The 21,818-nt window shown below is 56.1% G+C and overlaps 1 protein-coding gene across 1 annotated transcript; it reads left to right on the forward strand.

Moving 5' to 3' along the window:
• The first annotated feature begins 10,287 nt into the window (after positions 1-10,287).
• Positions 10,288-21,772, forward strand: GSS (glutathione synthetase). The gene is made up of 13 exons (XM_065691575.1): positions 10,288-10,363; positions 10,651-10,787; positions 11,923-12,068; positions 14,061-14,136; positions 14,658-14,797; positions 14,939-15,055; positions 15,491-15,571; positions 16,697-16,774; positions 17,993-18,059; positions 18,636-18,830; positions 19,007-19,088; positions 19,536-19,725; positions 20,648-21,772. Exons 2-13 carry the CDS (start codon positions 10,659-10,661, stop codon positions 20,769-20,771), a joined length of 1,425 nt encoding a protein of 474 aa, XP_065547647.1. The 5' UTR covers positions 10,288-10,363; positions 10,651-10,658; the 3' UTR covers positions 20,772-21,772.
• The last annotated feature ends 46 nt before the right edge of the window (positions 21,773-21,818 follow it).

Consider the following 21,818-nt stretch of genomic DNA (forward strand, 5'->3'; position numbering starts at 1 on the left):
CCTCCGGGATCACCCACCCTGCGGAGGTGAAGCGGGTTAGTGGCAGAGGACAAGCGCGCAACACAGACATGCTCTTTCTTACTAACCTTGGTGATAGGACTGAGTGGCTGAGTGCGTGCAGCAAAGCCCCTTTTTATTGTGTCTGTCAAGGTCAGAGTGGGAAAAGATATGTCAGAAATTCCCATGTGTCATGTCCACACAGCTCCATTGGTGCTGCTGTCCCACTGCCCGGAGAGACACAAAAGGCAAACCTCGCTTTTATCTCTCTGCAAGTGCAGCCTGGTTATTTTTATTCCTGTATTGTCAGGCGAGTACAAAGGCAGAGACTCCAGCTCGGGAAGGCAGCGCAGCTCTCCCAGCCTGCCCATGCTGCCTGCTAGGTGGGGAGCAGAGGGATGGGAGCTGCCCCGTTCCCTCCTGCACCTGAGCATTCCCTCCTGCTTCTTCCCCACACCGCTGCCTGGCGGGATGTGTGTGGCCACTGGCTTTCCAGGCTGGAGCATCCCAACCTCCTGCTCAGCTCCAGTTCAGCCTCTCCCTGGACAGACTGCCCAGGACCTCCGGGCTTGGTCTCTGCTACCCCTCTGTCATCTTCTCAAAGGGCTTGGCTTGTTCCAGAGGCACAGCAGCCACTGCCCGTTTAACACCAACCACCACAAGCACCAGCACTGACTTTTCTAGTTACATGCATGAAACTCAGTTTTGTCAGAGGGGCCTGATGCTCCCCTGAGCTGCAGTGGCCTGGGGGCAGCCCCCAGGGCAGGCTCGAGCTCCTGCTCTGCCTCACTGCATGGATGGGCTCTGCTTTGGCAAGCTCTGCGCAACAGTAACCCCCAGGTCCTGCTCCCGTGAGCTTGGTCCATGGCTGGGCCAGATTCAGAACCTCTCAGCAGAGAGCGTGCTGGGTTTCTCCACACCATTTTACTGGGTACAACATGGTAGTCACAGCCTGGAGCACCATGGGCTGCCAGAGAAGGGAATGGAACCCAATGGGGCCACCCAGACCCACAGACACGCCATAGGCTCAGGGAAAAGCTGTTTTAGTTGCTGGCAGTCAAAGGCTGAGGTTTCTACCCATGCTGCTGACAGACAGCCACGCCTTCCCACCAAACTCTCTGCTCCTCTTGGCCTTTGCTTTGGTGCACTCAAAAAGCAAAGCAGGGCTGGGTGCTTTATTGCACCACATCCCCCTCCTGCCAGCATCAGCCCGGGAGGTGCTGCTGTCAAAGACAGGACCAGCACACACTTTCCCCAAGGCAAAGGGCTTTGGTGCCAAGCCACCTCTTGGCTCCTGTGGTCGTGTCCTGGGGACATAGAAATAACCCCACGAGGCGATAATGGAAAACCAGGGCCCGTGGCTGCAGGGTTTTGTGACTCCCCATTCAGCACCCCTCACAGCCCACAGTGACTTGAGTTTGTAGAGTAAGGGAAACCGAGGCACGGGGTGATGAAGGATTAGCTGCACAGTGCTGTGCCCAGCCTGGATGTGGGGTGGCCTCTGCCACGGCCAGAATAGCAACATTAGGAGCTGCTTAGGGCATGTGGCTTCGGGCTGGGCACACAGCCCAGGGTACACAGAGACTTCTGCAGCCCCAGAACCTGCCCTGACCCTAAGCCAGGCACTACAGGGGGGTTCTGCTGAAGCCCAGCAGTGGCCAGGCTTCCATCCAATGCACAGGCATGGTTTGCTGCTGGGCTCCGGGCTGGGCTCCCAGTGCCATCCCTTCCACCGACAGGCAGGTCCTCTGCCCTCCCACCCTGCTGTGGAGTGAAGCCTGGGACATTCATGGGATGGAGAACTGCAGACTGGTCCTCCTGAGCCCCACAGAGAGGATGGCTGGGCTCAGGGATGGGTGGATGTTGCCTTCATTGGCTGCACTGTGCAGTGTAAGGGCACTGCACGGTGCAGTGTTCGTACGAATTACAATGGTCCCATGGAGGGGAGCCTGTAGCCTGCACAAGCTGACTCTGAGCACATCAGCAAGCCCCCACCTCCATGTCCCATGTGGGCATTGTCTCACCAGGCTCAGTTCAGAGGCTCAGGTCCTCATCAGGATTGGACCCCATGGAAGAGCACACCGCAACCACCCTGGGGACACCATTCTGGGGACACCAGAGCTGAGGTCTCCATTGAGAACCCATGGCAGAGGTGCCCAACCTTGCCGAAGCGGCAGTGCCAGTGTCCCAAAGAGCCAGGGGCGCTGGAGGACCAGGGGTCCCTTGAGGTTACCCTGGTGGTCTCCTGCCTCTGCCCTGGGCTCCGCATCGGGTTTCCACCCACAGCCTGAAGGGACCCAAGGCTCTGGTGGGTCCGGTGCCAAGCACCTTTGCCCGCAGCGCCCAGCAGTGGGCTGAGCCCAGCCTCACCAGCTGGCCCAGCCCCGCACATTCTTCCCAGGGCTCCGCTCACCCCCTCCTGGCCTTGTCTTTAAAGAGGTTTTATGTTCGGAGATTCCTTCGGCAGCTCCTTCTGCTCGCCCTGGTTTCTGTCCCTCTTTGAAGAGGTTCCAGCAGGGTCCATCAAAGGCCGAGCAGATCTGTAAAGGGGAAACGTGGAATGGTTGCTCCGGCAGCTGCTGAAGCGCAGTTCCGCTGGGTTTGGGTGCCTTTGGCGCTGGTGTTTGTGATGTGGTTTTCAGGGCGGTAGGAAGCTCATCCTCGCATTGCTGGCAAGGCCTGAGCTGGGCCCTGCTCACATGCCCACTGCATGCTCACGGCTGCTATGGACCTCCCACAAAACCCCATGGGTACAACAAGGAGGCTGGCAGGAGTTTGCTTTAGGTGGCCATTGCCCAAAAGCAGGCTGCCCCAATGTCCCACCAGCCCTACACAACCACCCTCAGTAGTGGGAGCATCTCCTCCGACCATTGAGGCACCCCTGTTCTTCCCCCCATAGACCTGTACTTGATGTTGGTGTCCCATGACACAGAGGGTATGAGGATGGGGTATATGGGAGAGGACAGAGCCCCTCAGATGTGCCCCCAAGGGCTGGACAAGCCCCTCCCCATGGGACAGGGCACCAGCAGCACTACATTGCAGAGCTGCTCCCTCGATGAGCATCTGGCGGTCAGATCAGCTCCATCCCATCCCTGGGGAGGCAGGGGGGTGCCAGGGGCTCAGCCATCCTCTCCAGTGAGATCCCCTGCTTGCTCCCTGACCCCCAGGAGGAATGTTTCCCATTAGCAGGCTTTGATAAGTGCAGGAAGGAGAATTACTCTCCGTGTTGGGCAGTTTGCTGGAGGTTTCCGCACTTCACATATCACTGCTATCAGCTCCCTGAAATGCACTGGAGGGGAGTGCTGATTAGAGAAAGACAATCTGCAGAGGGGCTATTTCGGGCATATTTCCATCCAGCGGGAATGTCTGCGCACAGTGGGGCAGGCGGAGGTGACAGGCCAGCGCTGCCGGTCCCACAGCAGCCCACAGCCCAGCCTGGCCATGCAAGGCTCCCTCCAAAGCAAACCCCAAAAGCCCCACAGCCCTGTCCCACCACAGCAAGGGAGGCAGCAGCCACCACTGCAGCACAGCTCACCACGCACCCCTCACACCAGCAGGAGATGGGTGCAGCATCAGTGCCACTGTGGGGACCTCAGAGAGACTCTTTTGGGGCTCGGGATGGGGTTAGCACTGGATCCCCTCATCTCACAGCTCCATGGGCACTTCCCAGCATGAGTGCTCTGCTGCCTGGATGTCCCATCCAGTGCTGGTCGCCCTGTCCTGAGCTGGCTCTGCTCTGGCCAGGGGTGAAGTGCTGCCTCTAGAACCCTTCCTGAACATGCATGAATCTCCTGCTGCCATGAGCACCTTGTGCGGTGCTGAGGTGCAGCTCACCATAGCATGGCTTGGGAAGTATGGGTACGCTGGCTCTCCAGACACCATGGTTGCACTGCATGCAGGATGTCTCTGAAATGAGTATCAGGATTGAGAAGGTACCTGGAAGAGACGTGATGTGCAAAATCAGCGTCCAGAGTTGGCAAGTAAGGTCACATGCAGGCATGGAGACAGTGAGGTCACCTGGAGACTGAGACCATTGGAGAGGTTTTGTTTGTTTGCTTTGAGTTGAGCAGCTTTGAGGTCTAAGGAGCTTTATTCTGGGCACTGCCACTGTAAAGGAATGAAGGTTGCACCAAACACAGCAGAAATCACAGGAATGTCTGAGCCTTCAGTGAAGATACTTGAGGTTTTGGCAATGCACTTCAAAACAGTGAGAGCAAAGAGAATCTGTTCATCTGAATCCTTAATAGTACCTTAACTGCAGCCGGCCTGCCAGGACAGATCCTGGCATAGAGCAGCCACGGGGAATCATGACCAAGAGCTGCCTTGGAGGCTGCAAGGGCAGTGCAGAGCCTGACCAGAACCAGAGGTGGGATACGGTTCTGCCAGTAGGTGTGCAGGATCTGGCCCTGCAGTGCCCTACCTGGTCTGGTTTCAATAGCTGCTCACAAAGCATCGGTCCTTGGGGTGATCTCATCACAGCCCCCTGCTCTCTCCATCCCTCATGTACCTTGGGTGGTATGTAGGACATAAGCTGATGGAATTGGCTGCTCTGGGCTGGGACCTGCTTGGCTTTAGCAATGTTTTCTTGGCTTGATGAAGGCCATGGCTCAGCCCTCCTGGCCCACTGACCCAGCATTCTGCTCACCCCAGGCTCAGACACTCCTTGGCTTGTCCTCCCCACTGTGCTTGGTCATCAAGCCTCACACTAGATTGAGCTCAGTCTATCTCATGGCAAGGGACCATTGTTCACGACGGAGTGGCAACAGACATGGGAGTTCTTCAAGGGATCTGGTAGGCTTAGACCTCTCTCAAGACTGGCTGTCATGCAGGAGGGAGCAATGCTCCTGCATGTCATCATGTCATGGCAGGAGACCTTCTCACCTCACTATGGCCCATCAAACAACATGGGCTTTTCTTTCTCCAAACTTCAGCGAATGTCTGAATCCAGGTTTCCAGCCTCTAATTTGGATGCATCCTGGTGGGATGCCACCTTGCAGGCTTTGGCTTTCCCCTACAAGATATCGCTGTCCCTAAGCAAAGTCTCTCCCATGTGTTCGGGCACAAGGGTTACCTTGAGCACCCCAGCAGAGCAGCTGAGCTGGACACACACACAGAGCCCATGCTACTGCTCTTTGTTGGGCAGAGGATGAAATAAACCCCCTTTAAAGCTCACCCAGAAAGCAAGTCCTGGTGTTGGTGGGACTCTGGCCCAGGGCATGAGCTGCCAGGTCAATGCATGGCCAGCATGATGCTGCTGGGGCTGCTGCAGGAACCTGCTCCTACGGCAGAAGGGATCAGAAGGGATCAGCATCCATGGCCAGCTCAGCTCGGCAGCTCCAGTTTGCCTCTCTCCCAGCATGGTGCTATTTATACCTCTCTCCACAGCACTCCATGGCGCAGAAAGGCCTGGTGGAAGAGCTAAGGAAGTGAAATTACTTTGGGGAAGAAATGACACTACCCATTTATAAATAACCCGGGTTTCATTGATCTTTTAGATGCTCTCTTGGCAGAGAGTCCAATGTCATCGCTCCAGCAATGCAGACAATACTTGGGCATTGTTTTATTCTCAGTTACAGGGAAAAGGACAGCACCAGCTGCCTTTCTATCTTTAGCCCATGAGAGCACCCTTCAATTGTTCTGCACTTCAAACAATAGGCACACGTGTGGGGGGTTTAAGATTGCTGGCCTTACCAGAGCATTTCACATCGAAATATGGCCTTAGAGACAATAAATTTCTTTCATGCCCTGCCTGAAGCTGGTATTTATCCGACAGAGAAGCCAGGGTGCAAGGGTCTTCTTGTTCTTGTGCATGCTGGGCCAGGGAGAGCTTCAGCTCCCGAGGGAGCCCTCTGAACCCTCTTCCATGAAAATAGGCCTATTGTTCTCTCTTTATTTGGCACCACATCATCCCTCCGCTCCTGGGGTCAAGTTAATGGCTTTGGTATGGCTCTACTGCAAAAATGAGTTGCATTAATGCACAAAGAACCTGAGACAGCACAGAGCTGGCCAAAACCTCAGGCTTGGCTTAGCTGGTTTCTTTGTAACTGGAAGAGCAAAGGAGAATTGGGGGGTTATTTGGTTTGCCCTCCCCTTACAGGGTGCCAGGGCAAGCGTGTGTGCCTGTGAGCGGCGGAGGAGCCACTCTGTGCAGCACGGATGGGCAGCCACGCACCCAGCTCTGCCGCAGCCCGTCAGCTGCAGTGGATCAGATGCCAGTGCATACCTCAGCAGCGCTGTGGGCAAAGGATCTGCTCATTTGCTGGTGGCTCTGCAGTGCCCTGGTGCCCATCTGATCTGCCCTGCACAGCTGGGGAGACCTGGGCTGTGCCAAGGGCATCCTGGTGTGGATGTGGCAGGGTGGGGGATGTACCTACTGCACAACTCCTCTTCATGTGTCAGGAGTGAGAAAAGCAGGGTCATGTCAGAGCTATTTATTCCCCCCACGCACCCCACTGTGGCTGATGCTGTATTGAGTTTCAATTGTCTGAGCCCTGGGCAGCCGCAGAAAGGGAACATGACATCCCAAACCCGCAAAGCCCATCTTTAAAGGCTCTTTCATAGCCAGAGGAGAGGTTTACAAGTATAAAGTGCTTTTCCTTAAACTTTGCGGGACTCTATTTTTAGCAAACAAAGATAACGTCCCAGTTGCCGTTGCTCATCTTTTGTTGCATGTAACATGCCAAATACTTACCGTGTCTGCCATATTCTTTTATCATGCAACCTTCTCCGAGCTGCTCTGTGGCTCTCAAACATCGAAGCAGAGACTGTGGGCTATCTGCACATACAAAACCTCTCCAGGCTACTGGAAAAGATCGCATTGTCCAAACTGAATTTGGGAAAGAGAAAGAAAAGGCAAATCACAGCTCTCTATAAAGACTTTTCCCAGCTGAGCAGGCTGTATTCATTCTGGGAACTCTCAAGGACAGGGCAGCACCATTTACCAACCTTCTGCAATGAAACTGCTTCATTTTTTGCTTAGAAACTCAAACATTTTATGCCCTTTCTGAGACTCTCAGAGCAAACATAGGAGGGGGACTCAGGACCCTGTCAGGACTGAGGATGAAGAGGGGAAACGTTTCTGTTTGAGTAAACTCTGTCCTTTTGCACAGTCATCAAAGCTCTTGGACTTTGTTCCTCACTTCCATTCCTTGACCAGCGTGTGGGTGAATCACCTGCCCTGTGATGGGGTCTGAGCAGGCTCCGGGCACAGGGCAGTTTTCCAGCAAGACTCGGTAATCAGTCCACTTCCAAATTCACAGCCTGGATCTGTATTAACCAAGGTGTGAATCCACAGCTAAGGTTCAAAGGGATGGCAGAGAGGAAAAAGGAAGAGACAAAGTGGGTGTATTAAAGAGCTATAACCACAGAGCTTCATTTCAGTGATACATCTCTCAGAGCAGAGCTAAGAGGCTTGCAATGACCTGGACAACTGCTGGCACTGGTAACAGGATAAGGAGCCGGTCATCTCCCAGCCTGTCCTGGCCACTGGTGATAATCTGTCTAGGGAGGGCAACCAAGTGCCCAGTGCTTGCTGCAGAAACCTCTCCACCATGGACAGGCCTGTACCAGAGTCGGGGGCTGCCTTTGCACCCTCCTCTTAATGCCTCCGGCTGTGGGTTACCCTGCCTGGGGCTCTCCTTTGCTGCTACAGGGTGAGGGCACGAGCAGCACATGTGTGAGCTGGCACCCTCCTCGGCTGTGCTCTAGGGTAATACACGTGTATGTATATAGCGTAGGATCATGGAATCCCAGCCTGGTTTGGGCTGAAGGGACCTTAAAGCTCCTCCAGCTCCAACCCCTGCCACGGGCAGGGACCCCTTCCACTGGAGCAGCTTGCTCCAAGCCCCTGTGTCCAACCTGGCCTTGAGCACTGCCAGGGATGGGGCAGCCACAGCTTCTCTGGGCACCCTGTGCCAGCGCCTCAGCACCCTCACAGGGAAGAGCTTCTGCCTAAGAGCTCATCTCAGTCTCCCCTCGGGCAGGTTCAAGCCATTCCCCTTGGCCTGTCCCTACAGGCCCTTGTCCCAAGCCCCTCTCCAGGTTTCCTGCAGCCCCTTTAGGCACTGGAGCTGCTCTCAGGTCTCCCCTTCAGGAGCCTTCTCTTCTCCAGGCTGCCCCAGCCCAGCTCTCTCAGCCTGGCTCCAGAGCAGAGCTGCTCCAGCCCTCGCAGCAGCTCCGTGGCCTCCTCTGGACTCCATTCACAGCCTCTCTGCAGTCGGATGGGTCGGGAACCCTCCTGTGCACAGGTTCCAGGGCGAGGACATGCTGTGGGACTTGGCACTTGGTGCAGGTCCAGGCTTGGTGCTGCTTTTGCTGCTGGGTAACAGTGGCTCTTAGGGCAGATGCGAAACCGAGGCAAAGGACAAAGCCACAAAGTCAGCAGCAAGTCAGTGACCAAGCAAGGAAAGGATCCCCTCTCCCTCCCAGGCAGTCCATCCAGCAATGCATCATACAGCTCTGAGGCATCTTACACCTCTCTTGGGTCATGAAGGAGATAAGGATGTCTCCATCCTGGGAGGTTTCAGGGCTTGGCTAAGGAAAGCCACAGCCACCCTGATCAGTGCTAGGGATGGTCCCACTGTGAGCAGGAGGTGGGTTAGATACCAGCCCCTTCCCTTGCTCATTCCCTGACATGAGGAGATGTCCAAGCCAATCCCTGCTGGTAGAGTAGACAGAAAAGTAAGTATCCCCAGGCAAGACATTGGAGTCAATGAAATAATTCACAATTTCCCACAGTTTCTGAGCATCATATGTCATTTACTTGTTCTGCTGCTCGTACAGAGCTGCATTAGTGACAAATTAAGTCCAAATAAAGGTGTAGATGTGAGGCTGGTGCTCAGCCACTGTTCTGCTGGCTGCACACAAGCACCACACAACCAGCAAGCAGTTACTTCAAACCTTTGTAACAGAAGTCACAAACCAAGTCCAGACCCACTGCTTTTGTTGGGGCCTCACAGTTACATCATGAATGTGCTGTAAAAATGCTCAAGTAACTACATTACCCCAGTAGCTACCCAAACAATTGCCTTGGAGTGACAATAAATCTTTTTTATGCTGTTGTGTTGATGATACCTTACTGGCAAATGAGATAGAATTGGTTTATTTATCACTTTTATTACACTTATGACACATTTTAGTACACTCATCATAACGGCAGAGAGTTAGGACTGACAGTCCCTTTGCATATTTAAACAAAGAAGTAGGAAGGGCTTGCTTTGGTTTGGATTTATTTACACATAAATCAACTTTATCTGCTGCTAAGCCGGACACGTTCCTGCAGAACTCCCCCCCCCCCGTGATTTGTCACGCTGCCATTTCAGGCCCCATTGCTGGGAAATGAGCATCTTGCAAGTCTACGAAACTGCTCTGAAACCTGAGATTTACCAGACGTACTCAACTGAGGAGGCAGCGAACAGCCCCCAGCCTTGGATCTGCCTGGAACACGAGCAGAGAGCAGCCCTATCTGCTGAGGAACCCAAAGTCAGCACAAACACACACCTAAAGAGCGAGAAAAGATCCGCTTGCGTTATGCCGCGGGGCACCCCAGAGACTGCTGAGGCACAGCGCAGCGCATGGCGGGGGACGCCCCACGGGACACCCAGGGGCCCTCAACACGGGGATCGAAGGGGGCTGCCAAGCGCTAGACCGCATCCAGGCACCCCTGGCCACGCTGTCCCCCGGTCCTGCCGGTACAGCGCAGCAAAGGGGTGCGGGCAGGGACGGTGCTGAAGGAAGGGAAAAGATGACGGTGCTGCCAGTTCAGGCTGGGCGCTTTGTTTCCACCTCCGGGCTGGCAGAGCCGCTGACTGCAAAGGGCGAATTTCAGCTCCTGCAAAGGCAGAACGGCCCCGCTGCAGTACAGAAGGAACGGCCGGGGAGTTAACATGGAATCACAGCCCCCAGACCGGTTTGGGTTGAAGGGACCTCAAAGCTCATCCAGTCCCAACCCCTGCCCCGGGCAGGGCCCCCTTCCACTGGAGCAGCTTGCTCCAAGCCCCTGTGTCCAACCTGGCCTTGAGCACTGCCAGGGATGGGGCAGCCACAGCTCCCCCGGGCCGCCCACCCCCGCCGCTGACAGGGCCGCGGGCGCCGCTGCTGCCCTCCCCGGGGCGGGGCCGGTAACGAAGATGGCGCCCCCCAGCTGGAGAGCACGGGGCGCCCCGGCACTGCGTGACGTCACACCTCCCCTTGACGCGCCCTCGCTCCCGCCACTCAGCCCCACCCGTAGCGACTTTTCCCCGCCCCCGCTCGTGCGCTGCTCCACTCTGATTGGTCGAGTGCTCTGCCAATCTGAGCCCGGGGCGGGGCGAGAGGGGAGCGCTGTCCAATCGCGTGCCTCGGCGGCAGGCCGCAGCGGCGGGGACAGGTGAGGAGTTGCGGGGGCAGCTGCGGGGTCGGGTGCCGGTGGCGGGGCCCGGGCCTTGGGCCGGCTCCCGCCTGGAGCGGGGCGGGATGCGGCGGCCCGGCCCTGCGCAGGCCGCGCGGGTGCCGCACGGGCCTTCCTGAGGGAGCCGCGGCCTCGGGCTGTGTCAGCCCGCGGGGCCGGGGCCGGGGCCGGGGCCGGGGCCGGGGCCGGGGCCTAGGCCGCGCTGCGCTGTTTGCCGGTGCGGCCCCGGCCCGGGTGCGTGACTGTGCTGTGCTGTGCCCCCGCAGCGCCGGGCATGGCTGCGCCCTGGGAGGACGTGCTGCGGGACAGGCCGGCCATCCGGGAGGCCGCGGCGGTGGCCGTGGACGCGGCGCTGCTGCAGGGCGTGTTGATGCGGACCGAGGGGCAGCCCAACGCCTCCGATGTAAGTGCCAGAGCGCAGCACGGGACGGGCTCGGTCCAGCCCGGTGTGAGTCAGCAGCGCCGGAGGAGCCGGCTGCCAGCCTGGGGCTTAACTCACCCCCATCCCGCCCATGAGTGCGTCTCCCTGAGAGCCGGCCCTGCCGTGCAGTTCCGAGGAGAGGGATAGGTCCGGAAGTTTTCGGGATTGGAGGGATTGCCAGGAGCCTGCGTGTGGGTGGCGGTGCAGGTTCATCCCTCACCCAGCCTCTGAGCACCCCATTGATGCTTGGAGCATCTCTTGCAGGGAGTGTTTCCTGCTGCAAGTCAGCCTTCACTCCATACCTGGGATGAGGTGACAGGGAGGGGGGTGGCTGATGTGTGGGGCTGCCTCTGGTGAATCCCTGGCAACTGGCTGGGCTGAGGGTGCTGATGGGGGTCTCGGCCTCCTGGAGGGAGATCTGGTGAAGGGTCTCGGAGGAAGATGTACCCCTGTGTGGGAAGGGTGGGACACTGTCAGGGATAGGGCTCTGAGGACTTTGGGGCAAGCAGGGAGCTATGCTGGGGCCTGGCAGGGATGCAAGGAGGGCCGTCTCCACCATCAGTACTGCTGCTTGATGTCAGCCCCGTAGTCAGAGCTCTGAAGGAACCTCAGAGGGTGAGAGGAAGAGGGAGCTTGGAGGGGCCAAACACACTGCCAGCGTCCCTTCTCTTGTGTAAGTCAAGGGGTATTGGGAGCTTCTCTCTGGTGTCATATTTTGGCTTTGAGGGTGGGCCTGTGCCTGAGCTGTGGAGTCTGCAATCACCCCTGGGACTCGGAGATCAAAGGCAGTGACGAAGCCCAGGACTGACAAATTCCCCTTTGCTCTGAACCAGAGGCATTTTGGAGACAGTGCTCTCCAGTTGTAGAAACAGAACATCCTCCACCGGGAAGCACGCACCCAGCTCGAGCTGTGGAGCAGCTGCTCCTGCAGTCCCCGTGGGTGCTCTTCAAGCAAAGCCCTCAAAAGCCAGGGTTCAGCAGGGCTGAGCCATGTGTCTGTCAGGGTGCATCCGAGAGGGCTGGGGGTGGTTTCAGCCTTCACACAAGCAGAGGCAGCCCTTCTTGAGTCCCACTTCAGCTGCACAGACCTGACCTCTCTGCTGCTGCGTCTTTGCAGGTGGTGAATTTCGCTCCGTTCACGCTGCTCCCATCTCCAGTACCCAGTGCCCTGTTTGAGCAAGCATATGCTGTTCAGCAAGATTTTAACATGCTGGTGGATGCTATTAGTCAAAACAAGGAATTTCTGGAGCATACTCTGGCCAGGTAATGCTCTTTCATGGTGCATTTTCATGAACTATTTTAAATGTAAAGCATTTACCACCTCTCAGCATTCCTGCCTTCCATCCCTTCATGTCCTTCACCTGAGGCAGGCACTCCTGTCCTCTGCAGAAAGTGTGTCTTTTCCTGCATTATTTGTCCGAAGATTAATTCCCATCAAGTCTGTTTTGAGTCTTCTTGGGCCTCAGGAGATGGGACATCTGACCAAGAGGTGACTCCCTGCAATGATCTTCAGTTTTGCCAGTGCTTCAAGGTTGTGAATTCTTGTTGTGAGCTTGATAGCCCCTGGGCCTTAAATTCAAATTGCTGGGTCCAATAACCACCAGCTCTGCCTGCCGTTACGAAGAGGTGTTTGTCCTCCTGCCATCCTCTCTGCTCAGACACCCAGTGTCCCCTGCTCTCCCAGCCATGCTGGGAAGGTGACCCACAAGCTCTGGGTGATGGAGCGACCATCCCTCACTGTGGAACCCCTAATCCATAGGGCTGATGCTTCCACAAAACCCGTTTCCCTTCCTGCTATCTTTGGGGGTGCTGGTGGTGTGGGGGTGCTGCAGGCTCTCTGGCACAGGGACAAAGCAAAGGAGACTTTTCCAGCATCCTTCTTGTTCTGGCCGCTCAGAGCTGTTAAATGCTTGTGCCTGTTCTAGAGCTGGCTGCAGCAAGAGCTTGTGGGGACATGCTTACACCTGTGGTGAAGGAATGCAGCGCCTGGGGCTTGGGTGCCTGCCTTGTGCTGCCTCCTCTGCATTGTCTCAGGGCAGCTCCTTGGAGGTGCTGCTCACCACTGGCTCAGGGATTTGGGATCCTGAAGAAAAGCCAGACCTTCTCTAGCAGGGCCACTTGGTACCACCGTGTGTGGGATTTGGAACCCGACAGGATGGGGATTCAGTGAAGCTTGTGAAGCTTCCTCTAAGAGCTGTGCGTGCAGGCCCAGAGGGACTCCTCATTCCTTTCCTGTGTGCAGAATTCTGCTGCATTCCTTTGCTTTTGCTTGTCTCTTGCCCTGCAAACGAGTCACCTCTGCACATGGTGCTTTTTGTAGAGTGCAGTGCTGAGCAAAGCAGGTTTGTGTTGTGATTGTACACCCTCGATGAGGAGTGCTTTCATGGTGAGATGCTTAACAGTGCTGCAGGACCTGATTTAGCCACAGCCCTGCTGTTTGTGCTGGGGAGTGTTCCTGGGAAGGTTTTCTTTGTGGAGAAGAGTGATTTAGAGAAATCTCTAGGAACTCGCCAACAAGGTTGAAGTTGACAAGCAGGAATTCTTTGTTGCGGCGCCGGGAGACACGCGGGATAGCTCCTCCTAGCGTGTCTCAGCCGAACCTCAAACAGACTGTGATTATATTGTTGCTTAACGTGCATATTCATTGAACATCATGCATATTCATTAACCATCTGAAAACCGCTTTATGTCATTCCACGCCCATTTTCACATGTGTACAACAACGTGGTAGTGGTCTTTTGGGGGTCCTTCTTCCAACAATCTTCATCACTTCTGGCAGTCTGAAGCACATGCAGTAGATAATGCTTACACCAGCTTAACTGGTTCGGTAACACTGCAGACATAATCATCCTGTCCTTCTACTTATCAGTTAGCTTAGCTGCAGCCCATCCTGGACATCTGCTAGGTTCAGATACTCTTTATCTACATGTCCTGGTTTTTTATCCTGTTTTTCTTACACTTATTTTTGTACTAAGGTCATAAGGACCTAAAACTATGTCAGCTACAATGATTTATCTAATACAAGGATTCTCAGTATGTTCTCTAGCTGCACTCTGCTATTCTTTCTGTGAAACATGTACCTTAGTTATTTTCCATTGCTCCTGTTACAAAGCCACCAAACTTAACGTTACTTAGAACTGATTTTCTTATTTACGAAGGTTTGTATTTCATTTTGTGCCTCCTTGTCTCAAGAGTTAACTTCCTTGTCACCCTGTGACAGTGTAAGGGGCTGATGTGATGTGTGTTCCTCTCTAGCACCATCAAGGTAGATGACTTCACAGCTCGACTCTTCAGGATCTACACACAAGTTCTGGAGGAAGGCTTGGCTCAGGTACCTGCCAGGAGACCTCAGTGCTCAGTGTCCCTCTGCACCATGGTGGCCTTGCCTGGGCTCTGTCTGCAGGCTTGCTGCTGCTTGGGACTATCCCATGGTCACTCCTACAGCACAATGTCTTGGATACAGCCTGTGAGCTTGGTGCTTTGCCCTGTTTGATGGTTGTGCCCTTTGGTTAGTGCTGCTGGAAGCAGCCAGGCCTTGACTGGGAGGGTCTAATATGTCTTTGCCCTCCGGAAGTCTAAGGAGAGTGCAGGGATATGTTCCACGTCAGGACCTGTGCTGGCAGGCTCTCCCTGCAGAACCTCCTTTACTATAACAAGTGTTAACTCCTTGGAGTGCTAAGGAGAGCTGTGGTTCCTAAGCAAGGGCCAAAGCACCCATGGGCATGGCTTGCAGAGGTTTGTATCAATGTGAAGGTGCTTGGGTCTTTTCAGGAGTATTTTGAAGCAAGGTCATCAAAGGGATTTGCAATTCAAGGCATCAGGAGCCCCAACTTCACCTCCCCTTTGTTCCAGTCTGTGTTTTTAGGCATAAATCGCTCTGATTACATGTTTGACTCTGGGGTGGATGGGCCACCAGCTCTGAAGCAGATAGAAATAAACACCATTGCTGCCAGCTTTGGAGGCCTCACCTCCCGCACTGTGGCGGTCCATGGGTAAGACAGCATCTCTGGCCTGTGCTGCAGCAGCTGTATGCATGGCCTGCTGCACAGCCTGCCTCTACATGCTCCCAACCTCCTGTTCCCGGTGACTGGCTGGGGGCTGTTGTAGCATTGACAGTGTTCTTTGTTCCACAGGCAGGTGTTGAAAGTGCTGGGAAAGCCTCAGGAGGCATCACGTCTGCTGCCCAACAACCCATCCAGAGGCCTTGCCTTGGGTATTGCCAAAGCCTGGGAGCTCTACGGGTCTCCAAGGTAAGGAGAAAGGAGGTGCTGGAGTCTGCTCTTGTCCGCCCTGAGGATGCACGAGTTTGGGTTTGAAACTGTGCTTTCTGTTTGCAAGACAAGCCGCTCTCAAAGCCTGGGACACCCTGGGAAGAGCACTGGGTTGTCTTAGTGCACAAAGCTGCTGTGTCCCAGAGGCAAGGAGGGGCAGAGGAACCCTGGAGGAGTTGTGGGCTTCAGTAACCCTGCACAGAGGTTGCTTCTCCTCCTGCCTTCGGGCTCATGCCCTGCACTGGTTTGGTTGTTACACAGGAGCAGTGCTGCTCTCTGTTTGCATGCTGACCCATAGAGACTGGTGAAAACGAGCAGGAGCAATGCAGAAACCTCACAGAGGTCAAAAGCTGGCATTCTTGGGTGCACATGGAGTGTTTCTGGGTTCAGTGATGGCCTTGGTGTTTCTTCCAGTGCTGTGGTGATGTTTCTGGTGGAGGAAGTCCAGAGGAACATTTTTGATCAGCGATGTGTAGAAAATGAGCTTTGGAACAGGTAAAGGCTGGATTTTTCGTTGGATGGGAAAGGAAGGAGGTGGTACAGGCTTGGGAAAGGGAAGCAGAGTGAGCTGCTGCCAGATCATGGTGTTTCCCTCGAGGCAGCTTTTGGGGTGTCTTCAGGCTCTCCAGCAGGCACTGGGAGTGTAGGGGCAGGCCAGGAAAAGATGGAGGTGTGCAGAATCCATTTGCTTTTAACTTTGTCACCTACTCACGGGTAAAGTCAAAACACTTTGAGTTTCTGGGGCTGTGAGAGGCCATGTCTTGGTATGTAACAGGGCAGCCTTTGTTTGGACTTCGCTCTGCTCTGCCCAGCCTCAGCACCCATCTTCATCTTCCCACCAACTTCCTAAAGCCTCTCACCAGCTCTTTGCTGGAAATACCAGCGGCATCAAAGCCTCTGGTCTCCAGGGCTGATTCCTTGCTGATATTGAGCCTGTGTAGTCCTCAGAGCTGCACCCGTGGTAGCTTTGCTGTGCGCCCAGTCTCTTAGATGAGACAGTAAGGAGCAGAGCAGGTTCATGAGGGTCCTGCTTGCCTCTGACTCGGGGTTTGGCACAGGACATTTCATAAAAGCTTAAATAATGAAGCTGCAAAACAAAAGAAAGCAACGTGGCCGTGGAGCGAAGCACTGGGGAGAAGGAGGTGTTCAAAGGTCTACCCCCGGAGCAGTGCTGCAGTGGGGAGGTGTATCCCGTATCGTGCAGTGTCTCCACACCAGCAGCTCCACACTGCCGCTGTGTGGAGGAAAGGCTGGAAAGCAGGAAGGAGAGGATAAAACAGGGGGAAGGCACTGTCTGCAGCTCTTGGCTTGGAAGGCAGCAGTGGGTAAATCTGTTGTGTAGGGATAAAACCCCAGAATATGAACTTCTCTTAGAAACGCTTTAGGACATGCGAGATGGAGAAATCCAGGGGTTCAGGGACATGTTCTGCTTCCTATAGTATCTGGGTGGGAAACACAGGGGAGGTGCTAAAACCTGGGACTGGTTTGCCTCATCTGATTCCTCTGGCTCTAGTGTAAAGCCTGCGAAGGAGCCGCCAGCTCCTTGCTGGAGCCACTGGCTGCACCTCTGCTTCCCAGCTCAGTGCCCTGCTGGTGACTCTCCCACTCCTCTCTTGACAGGGATATCCGGGTCATCAGGAAGCGCTTCAGGGATGTGTTTGAGAAGGGCTCTCTGGATGAGGCCAGGAGGCTGTATATGTGAGTATGAGCCAAGGTGCGCATCCCGGCTCTGTGGTGGGTACACGGGGCTGCAATGGGAATGTTCAGCCAAAGCTGGTGGGATGTTCTGAGTGTCGGTACTGCCTTTCTGAGAGTACTTCTCCATACTCCAGGCTGCTGCTTCCCCTTAGGTCTGAAGTGATTGTTTGCATACGCACACCAGTCCCTTACAGCTGGAAATGTAATTTCCCTCCTTCAAGCAACAGCCATTAGAGCTCTGTGGGATCTTCAGTTCCTCCACATACATCTGCTAGGAGACGTCCTGGCTGTTCCAGAAGCTTCCCCAAAGCCGTTTCCTGTTTACTGCTCACGGGCTCTGTCAGTGGTGGCTAGGGTGCTGGAGGAGGAAGCGTCCCACGTCCTCATGCTGTCTGTTGGATTTAAATACACTCAGCATCTTGCTCTCTCCCTATGGAGGGCTCTGCAGGTCACAGATTGCAAGTGCTGGCCATTGGTCCCAAGTGGGACATTTGTCCTGTTTGCAGGTACTGTGCTTGGAGCTGTACAAGCCGAGAGGAAGCTATGGTTCCATGGCAGTGTTTTTAGGCTGTTTTTTCCTTGGTTTGACCTTTGGTGCCTCTGCTGTGTTTAACAAGCACATTTGTCATTGCCAGACAGTTAAAGTGTATCCACTGCACTTGCTCAGAGCATCCTCTCCTCTCCCTGCTGAATGCCTTTACACTTATACTGCCAGCAGATTTGGTGCTGCTTTCCCTGAGCACATGCAGGGTGGCCCAAGTTTGAGTGCGTGGTGCTGCAGGGGTGCTGGTGGCCCTGCCCGGGCGGGGTGATTTGGTGCCTGGGCAGGTTGTTGAGTTGATGTCCTGCCTTGAATTGCCTCTGGAGCAGGACCCTGTTCCCTCCCAGCTTCCAGCATCTCGCAGGCCTGGCTCCTGGTGGCAAAAGCTATTGGAAAGTAAGGGTCTTCCCTCCTTGCTGGCTGAAGCCTCGGAGGCTGTGGCTGGTCATGGGCAGAGGTGAGGTGTCAGCTCCCTGTGTCTCGAGCAAGCAGCTGGGGCGCAGTGGAGAGGAGCCGGGGCTGGCAGCTTCCTCTGGCAGAGCCAGGCAGGAGCAGAGCAGCCTGAGAGAAGGGGTGAATGCTGGAATGTTGCCTCCTGACTCCACTGCAGCCCCTTTGGTGCTGGGGTTCGGGCAGGGATGGCCCGGTTCTGTGAGTGCCTCTGGTTTGTGTTCCAGGGACGGGCAGGAGGTAGCAGTGGTGTACTACAGAGAGGGCTATGTGCCAAGCAACTACGATGAGCAGGTCAGTGCTGACCCCTCTGCTCCAAAAAGCCACTCATGTTCTGGCCTTGTCCAGTGAGTGCGAAGTGCCCTGTGATCCCAGGGGCACGTGTGCTGGCCGGGAGTGTTGGGGATGGTCCTGTCCCACGTGGCTGATGGCTTTGGGAAGCTGTGACGCTGCAGTGATATGGGTGTCCCTGGTATACAGAAAGCAAAACGAGTGGCTTTCTTACTGCAGCACTGAACTGCTTCTGTACAATAGGGGTTAGCACACGTATTAGCACCAGTGTAAAGGGTTTAGGCTTGATCCACAGACTGCACTGTCCTCTGCTATAGGGCCATTAGGCTGCAGCTAATACAGACCAGACCTTGCTGGTGCCTGCAGGTGGCAGCACTGGACAAGCTGGGAAGGGGGTTGCGAGAGAGGAGGAGGACCAGTGGTGGTGGGAGATCCGTGTGTGCATCTCCAGGGTGCTGTTCCCATCCCGGGCAGGCAGGGAGGGAGCAGGCGACTCGTATGTCCGTAACTGAACAGAAGGGAGCGGGGAGAAGCTTTAAAACCTTTGCTCATGGGACGGTCGCTCTCTCTGTGCCTCAGAACTGGGAGGCTCGGCTGCTGCTGGAGAGGTCCCGGGCAGTGAAGTGCCCTGACATTGCCACCCAGCTGGCGGGCACCAAGAAGGTGCAGCAGGAGCTGAGCCGCCCGGGGACTCTGGAGAGGCTGCTGCCCGGGCACGCTGAGGCCGTCACGAGGATCAGAGCAACCTTTGCCGGGCTCTACTCCCTGGACATGGTGAGTGGGGCTGTGCAGGGACAGACAGGCAGGCGTGCGCCTGGCCTGTGGGCTGTGTCTCTCTGGTTAAGGAGATGCTGTGGTCCCCGAGGAACCCTGTTGATCCTGCTCACGGGGGGTGTCCTGGGGAGCCCCTGCTCCTTCCTCATGCTTTGCTGTTCCATCCTCCCTGGCAGGGCGCAGAGGGGGACAAAGTGGCTGCTATGGCAATCGCCGACCCTGACCGCTTCGTGCTGAAGCCGCAGCGAGAAGGTGGAGGTAGGAGCTGAGCCCATGTGGGGCTTCACTGCTGCTCGTGCTGGAGCAGGAGGGGTGGTAGCTCTGTGGTGGCTCCTGGTCCTCTGCCAAAGGGGTTGGAAGTGGGTGATCCTTAAGGTCCTTTCCAGCCCAGACCAGTCTGGGATTGTGCATAAGGTGCAAGTTCTCCCCTGTGCGGGTGCTGAGGCGCTGGCACAGGGTGCCCAGAGAAGCTGTGGCTGCCCCATCCCTGGCAGTGCTCAAGGCCAGGTTGGACACAGGGGCTTGGAGCAACCTGCTCCAGTGGAAGGGGTCCCTGCCTGTGGCACAACGTGTCTATAAAAGATGGGTGAAGGAGCTGGGCTATGGGGAGCCCCAGGCTGGGTCTCTGGCTGCTGGGGCTCCATAGCTGGGGCCAGGGGTTTCTGCTGTGCTGGGCAGTCCTTGACTTGCTCTTTTTGTGGTCAGGGAACAACCTCTATGGTGAGGAGCTCAGGCAGGTTCTGGAGAAGATCAGAGACAGCCCTCAGAGAACCTCCTACATCCTGATGGATAAGATCAAGCCACGGCCAGCCATGAATTACCTGCTGAGGGCTCACAGCCCCCTGCAAGTGTCTGAGTGCATCTCAGAGCTGGGGATTTTTGGTGTCTATCTCAGGTGAGAACGTGCTTGTACTGCAGGGTGCTTTCCTGCCCCAGCCAGCACTGGGGTCGGGAGCATTCTCCCCTCTGCACTGTGAGCACAGCAGCAGGGCTGATGTCTGCGGGGAGGTGGAGGTGCAGGAACAGCCCTGGCTGTGCAGCCTCTGCCCTGGCTGCAGCTCCAAGCACTGCTCAGACCCTGCACTGCTGCTCTGGCCCCGCTGCCAGTGAGCTGGTGCTGGCAGTGACGCGTGTAACAGCCACATGGAGCTGGTGTGTCCACCCCTGCTCTTTGGGAGCACTGCTCAGGTCCCCGGTGCAGCCATGTACTTCTCTAAAGGCCTGGCTAGTGCAGGAGTACCTGAAGGCTGAATTTTCAACCCTAAGTAGCTGCTGCTTTTGTTTAAAACCCTCATAGGCCCATTGAAATGGTTCCAGAGCTCAATTCAAGTCTTTCTGGTATAATTTTAGACACAAATGTACTCTGGCAGCATTCGGAACCTGGCACTGTGTGTGCAGTCACCCAAAGCACTGCTGAGGGAAGGCACAGAGAGGGCAGGGCACAGCTCTGCTGTGTGCAAACATCTCTGCATCAGCCCTAGGGGTTTTACCTGCCCTGCATTGCAGTGGGGAACACGAATCCGACCGTCCAAGCTGAAATTAGACCAGGTTGGATATAAGGAAGAAGCTCTTCCCTGTGAGGGTGCTGAGGCGCTGGCACAGGGTGCCCAAAGAAGCTGTGGCTGCCCCATCCCTGGCAGTGCCCAAGGCCAGGTTGGACACAGGGGCTTGGAGCAAGCTGCTCCAGTGGAAGGGGTCCCTGCCCGAGGCAGGGGTTGGAACTGGAGGAGCTTTGAGGTCCTTTCCAACCCAAGCCGGGCTGTGACTCCGCCATCAGCCCTGTGCTGTGCGGTGCTCACCTGCGCTTTCCTTTGCAGACGGGGCTCGGAGCTGGTGCTGAACGAGGCCGTGGGGCACCTCCTGCGCACGAAGGCGGTGGAGCACGCGGACGGGGGGGTGGCGGCGGGGGTGGCCGTGCTGGACACCCCCTACCTGGTGTGAGGAGGTGACCCCGTCCCGCTGCTGCCTCGGGAGCTGAGCTGCCCCAGGCTGTTCTTGGGGTGTGCTTGCCAAGGCCTGACCTGCTGGGGACAGTGAGGAGGGGCTGGGAGGACACCACTGCTCAGCCGCCCCATGGACCAGCCCCAGCTTCTCTGCGGGACAAAGGGGCTCCCCTGCGCATGGCTCTGCTCCTGCACATCCCACCCATGGCCTCCCAGGACAGCACAGCTCTGGCTGTCCCTTGGGAGCCACAGCAGGCACTTGTGCTGCTCCTGGCTGTGTGCTCCATGATGCTGTTTCTGGAGACACAAATCTCAAGTGTGCCCGTGTGCCACACGAGGCAGGCAGCAGTGATGATGAGGAACTGGAGCCTTTATCACTGTGCCCATAAACCCCAAATCCCCAGTGCCTCCCACTGCAAGTCCTGCACTGAGCAGCTCTTGCCTGGGCTGCTGCAGCACTTGCAGCCCAAAGGGGTGTCAGGGAGCCCCAGCCTCAGTGAATGGTCCTGTGGGACCTGGGAGCTTTGTGCTGAGGAAGCAAAGGAACCGCAGGAGAGGCTGAGCGGGTGCAGCCCTGCTGCCGATGCTTTCCTCTGGGACCAGCACAGGGCACAACGTGTCAGCCCCCAGGTTTCATGGGTTGGGAACAGCAGCAGTGCAGGGATGTGGGCCCAGCCTCCCCTTCCCAAAGTCTTTTCCTCCAGCCCCTCTTCCTCCTCAGCTGAGCAGTTCGAGGGGAAGCAATCACAATGCACCTTTCCAGCAGTGCCTTGGTTAAAGCAGCCTCAGCTCTACCCTTGTGGTGACACCAGAGGAGCAGATTGAAGCCGCTACTCCTGAAGCCCGACTGCTGAGTGCCAGTGCGGCGCTGCTGCTGTCCCTGTGCACCCCAGTGGTCACTCCTGTCTGTGAGGGGGAGCGGTCTGACATTCCTGGGGGTTGTGGCACTGGGGGGGTGATTGCCCCCAGCCCCACATTAAAACATGATGTGCAATCTGAGCACTGCTCCTGTGCCTGTTCTGTGTGATGCTGGGTGCCCAGGCTG

Source organism: Lathamus discolor, chromosome 11 (assembly GCF_037157495.1).
Source record: "Lathamus discolor isolate bLatDis1 chromosome 11, bLatDis1.hap1, whole genome shotgun sequence".
Taxonomy (NCBI): Eukaryota; Metazoa; Chordata; class Aves; order Psittaciformes; family Psittacidae; genus Lathamus; species Lathamus discolor.

Coding starts and splice junctions, on each gene's coding strand:
- GSS (XM_065691575.1), top strand. CDS start 10,659: ATGGCTGCGCCCTGGGAGGACGTGCTGCGGGACAGGCCGGCCATCCGG. Junction 12,069..14,060: donor CTGGAGCATACTCTGGCCAG/GTAATGCTCTTT, acceptor GTTCCTCTCTAG/CACCATCAAGGTAGATGACT. Junction 15,572..16,696: donor GAAAATGAGCTTTGGAACAG/GTAAAGGCTGGA, acceptor CTCTCTTGACAG/GGATATCCGGGTCATCAGGA.